The sequence below is a fragment of the Geospiza fortis genome, unplaced genomic scaffold (assembly GCF_000277835.1).
Source record: "Geospiza fortis unplaced genomic scaffold, GeoFor_1.0 scaffold55, whole genome shotgun sequence".
Lineage (NCBI taxonomy): Eukaryota > Metazoa > Chordata > Aves > Passeriformes > Thraupidae > Geospiza > Geospiza fortis.
In genome coordinates, this window is record NW_005054308.1 from 9,369,338 (window position 1) to 9,373,737 (window position 4,400).

The 4,400-nt window shown below is 60.7% G+C and overlaps 1 protein-coding gene across 1 annotated transcript; it reads left to right on the top strand.

The window, feature by feature from the left end:
• Window positions 1-2: 2 nt before the first annotated feature.
• B4GALT7 (beta-1,4-galactosyltransferase 7) lies at window positions 3-2,049 on the top strand (the record flags this gene model as incomplete). Its single annotated transcript, XM_005418909.1, has 5 exons — window positions 3-130; window positions 616-841; window positions 1,061-1,144; window positions 1,290-1,394; window positions 1,548-2,049. Coding segments are annotated over 5 exons (699 nt in total), but the record flags the coding sequence as incomplete, so codon positions are not given.
• Between the last annotated feature and the right edge of the window lie 2,351 nt (window positions 2,050-4,400).

Below are 4,400 nucleotides of genomic sequence, written 5' to 3' on the forward strand. Positions count from 1 at the left end.
TGGCGCTGCTGGTGCCCTTCCGAGAGCGCTTCGAGGAGCTGCTGGCCTTCGTGCCCTACATGCACCGCTTCCTCAGCAAGAAGAGGATCCGCCACCGCATCTTCATCCTCAACCAAGTGGATCATTTCAGGTATAGCGTCTCCCTGTGCCGAGGGGTCCTGCCCGAAGCTCTGTGAGTGTTGGGGAGCTGCTGCACAGAAGCAAAGGACCAGGGCAGCGGGATGTCAGGGGCAGTGTGTGATGCTCTCCCCAAAGCTGCTTATTCTGGAGCTGAGAGATGGACAAGGTGCTGGTTTGCTTCTTTCTTCCTTAGCAAGAATGGAATCTGAGCATAGAATTCTTCATCCTCGGGTATTTCAGCTTTCTCCCCAGTGTCACAGGTCTGCAGCAGCAAACATATGGGGACTGTGGAAGTGAAAGACAGGCCATGGGGTGTTTGTAAATGCTGTCACCCCCAGCTCACTGTGCAGGGGTGCAGTTGCAGGATGCAGTGCTGTGTTTGCATGTGTCCCTGTTTGGGGGCTGGTCAGACACTGAGCATTGATGATTGTGGCAGGGGGATGTGGGGACAGTGGCTGCTGTGCGTGGCACTGAGAGCCCCCAGTCCCGTGGCAGGTTTAACAGGGCATCCCTGATCAACGTGGGCTTCCTGGAGAGCGGCAACGACACCGACTACATCGCCATGCACGACGTGGATCTCCTGCCCCTCAACGAGCACCTGGACTACGGCTTCCCAGAGGCTGGGCCCTTCCACGTGGCATCCCCCGAGCTGCACCCGCTCTACCACTACAAGACCTACGTGGGTGGCATCCTGCTGCTCACCAAGCAGCACTATGAGCTGGTGAGCTCCTGGGTGGGATTCCTGGACAGTTTGGAGCAGAAGCTATGACATTATCATGGTCAGCTTGGGAGGTGGGGACAGGAGTCAAAATGGTTTGGGGACAGAGCCTGTGGTCTGAGCTGCTGGGGGCTGGACAGGGGAGGCTGGGCTGGTGTCTGCTCCTCTGAGGCTGTGGAGTTGTGCTGGACCTTGGCTGCTATGTTGCTGCTCTCCTTCCAGTGCAATGGGATGTCTAACCGCTTCTGGGGCTGGGGACGCGAGGATGATGAGTTCTATCGACGTATCAAAGGAGCTGGTCTCCAGGTAAGGGGTTCTCTGCACCCTCCTGCCTTGAAATTGCCCTTTTCACCTGTCCCCCAGTGTGACCACCCAGTTTGGCAGCCCTGCTCTCCAGCAGCAGGTGCAGGAGTGTTCCAGTAGCTTTAGGGAAGCTCTGCTCTTCTCCCAGGTCCGTCGTCCCTCTGGAATCACAACTGGATACGAGACGTTCCAGCACCTGCACGACCCAGCCTGGAGGAAGAGAGACCAGAAGCGCATCGCTGCACAGAAGCAGGTGAGACCTGTGGTCAGGGGAGACTGGGACTGTGATCACCACGTGCTCTGAGCCCTCCTTGCTCCTGTCCTCCTGTGCCAGCTCTGGCTCCCTCCCCAGGCCCTGGGTGCTTCTCCCTTCCAGCCTGGGCCGAGCAGTCTCTCTCTTCCTCAGGAACAGTTCAAGGTGGATCGGGAGGGAGGCCTGAACAACGTGAGGTACCGCATCGAGTCACGGACAGATCTGAGCGTGGCAGGAGCCCCTTGCACCGTCCTCAATGTCCTGCTGGACTGTGACACAAACGAGACGCCCTGGTGCACGTTTGGCTGAGCCCATCCCCGCGTGCCAGTCGTGGGCTCTGTGCTGGTGCCAAGGCTCCCTGGCTGCCGTGCAGCTGCCTGGAGCAGGCAGGGGTTTGCAGCGGATGAGCATGGCAGTGCTGGCGAGACACAGAGGAGCAGAGGAGGCTGAGAACTGGACTTTGCTGGGAGCTACAGAGGAGGCTGAGAGTGGGACTCGCTGGTGTCGCTGCAGGCGCTGGTGCTGCCTCCCAGGGCAGGTGCAGGAGGTGGCTTTCCTGTGCTGGACATGGCTGAGCTGCCACGCAGCTCTGAGGACAATAAAGAACTGTCAGGGCACCTGTGAGTTGTGAATGCCCTGGGCTGTGCTGGCACTACTCCATTTTCCTGTTCCCTTCACCTTCCTTCAGCACACCTGTCCTGGCTTGGCCCCAGCTCCTCTCTGTGTGACAGATGAGCTCTGAGCTGCTCTGGCTCAGAGGCCAAGCCAGTCTGAAACGGGCTCTGAGAGAGATGATGCCTCTTCCAGCTGCCAGGTGGCCTCAGGGCTGGGCTGTTGGCATTTCACTGCAGGAAGTGGTTGTGGTTGTGCTGTACCCGAGCCCCAGCATCCACAGCACTGCTGGGTGTCAGCACTTGTAGGCCAGGACCTCTCTGGGGTGAGGAGGAGAGTTCTGGCTGTGCTTTCCTTGCCTGCCTTCCATGGGTGCTGCCTCAGCCTTTCTGGGGGGGTTGGAAAATCGGATGTCTCCCCTGGGGTCTTGGCACAGGTTGTGGGTGCTGCTGCCTCCTCAGGCTGGGCAGACCCGGCTGAACAGCCAGTACCGCTCTGTTCAGCCCCACCACTAGCACTGGCACCAGGCCCTCTGCATTTCCTGGCCCCTTCTGTCCTCGTCTCCTGCCTGCCACTTCCTGGAGTGGTTGCTTTGCATCCTCAGAGAGAAGCTGTTGCCATCCTGGGAAGACAAGTAGCTCCAGAGAGGAGGGAGGGAGGGAAAAAAGCATCAGAGCCAAGTGCAGGGCTCATGGACCCTGTAGGGGCTGTGGGATGGGGTGTCTGGTGGGATCTGTGCTACTCTGGAGCTGGGAGAGGAGTCTGGAGCCCTTGGACAGGGTGTCAGGGGCTTCCTCTGAGGCAGGGATTGAGGTGCTGGTGCAGAGTGGTGAGGACCTGCTCTGCAGCATGGAAGCAGCAGGCTCAGCCTCAGGGAGCTGTCCAGGAGCTCCTGATGGGCTCTCCACCTGGCATGAAGGGGCTGGTGAACTTGGACAGCTGGTGCACTTCTCCACAGGTGTCCCAGGACCAGTGATGCCCTTGCTGTGGGCAGCCAGAGGGAGAGACTGGCCCAGCAGCCCCACTCCTGCCTCTCCATGGCACAGCTTTGGGATCAGCCATCTGTGTGCCAGCCCCTTCCTGGTGCCTGAACCGCAGCCAGGGCTGGTGGAGGCAGATCAAAGTATTTCTCTGTGCCGTTCAAAATAGATGACACAAATTGGGGCAGGTTTCATAGAGACGTGGCTGTGCAGAAACAGAGAGCATATGTGCTCCTCGCACTTGGCTCAGCGCTCCAGGCTCCTCTCCCGCTGCCTGGCAGCTTTTTCTCAGCTCTGCTCGCAGCCCCCTCATCCCCCGGTTGCTTTTGTGGAAGAGGCACCCTGCTGGAGACCTGGCTTCCTTTTATAGCCCTGAATGTGACTCGGAGGTCGCTCGGCTCTGCTCCCCCCCCATGCTTCGGGATCGGCAATGGCCCAGCGGGAGGGGATGAAGTTTTCCCCCATTGCCTTTCCACAGATGGATCACACCCTGCCTGCCGTCCCAGGAGCCCTGCAGAGCCCAGCCAAAGCCTCCCGGTGTTCTTGTGCTTTCAGCAAGCCTGAGGAGAACATCAGGATGCTCAGGGGCAGAGAGGGCCCCTGGAGGGCCAGCCCTGCCCCTCTGTGACCCCCCATTCTGGGGTCCCAATTACTGTTGAAGCAGGTGCAGCAATTGATGGCTTTTATTGCCAGGTTGTTATAAAGTGGATTGTTCCAGAGCTGTTTGCTGGTGGACTCATGAAATTGCTGTAGTATCTTAGAGGGGAGCACTGGGGAGATGAGGTGAGCAGAGAGAGGGGACTGGGGAAAAACTCAGAGGAAGCTGAAGGAACTCTGCCTGGAGAAGGTGACATCCCTGGCTGCTGGAGGGATGGGCCAAGCTCTGGGGCCCTGCGGAAGCTGCTATCCAGGCAGACGTGCTCGGGGTGTGCAGCCCGAGGAGGAGCAGGAAGCGGGGCAGACGGGCAGAGGGGTGCGGCCGTGAGCAGCGCCCCGAGAGGCTCCCGGCATCGCTGAACCCGCCCGGTCCCAGCCCGCGGGGTGATGCCGGTACCCGCCGGCTACCGGGGGCCCTTTCACGACTGAGCCCCAGGCAGAGGGCCAGGGCATGGCAGACACACTCCTGAGGCCAGCAGGATGGGACATGGCACCGCTGGGAGGGGCTCCCTTGTTCAGAGGCCGCGCTGGTGCCACAGGAGCTGCGGGGAGCGGGGGCTGAGGCCCGAGGGAGCGGAGCGTGCCTTGGCAGCGCACCGAGGACACTGCCAGCATGTGAGCCCGGCGAGCAGGGACCGGGGACAGTGTGTGCGTGTGGGAGAGCACTGGCAGCACAGCTTGGGGACTCGGGTGTGCGGCGGAGGAGCTGGCAGCGAGCGGGGTGCGGGCACACCGGGCTGGGGACGGTGCGGTCCCT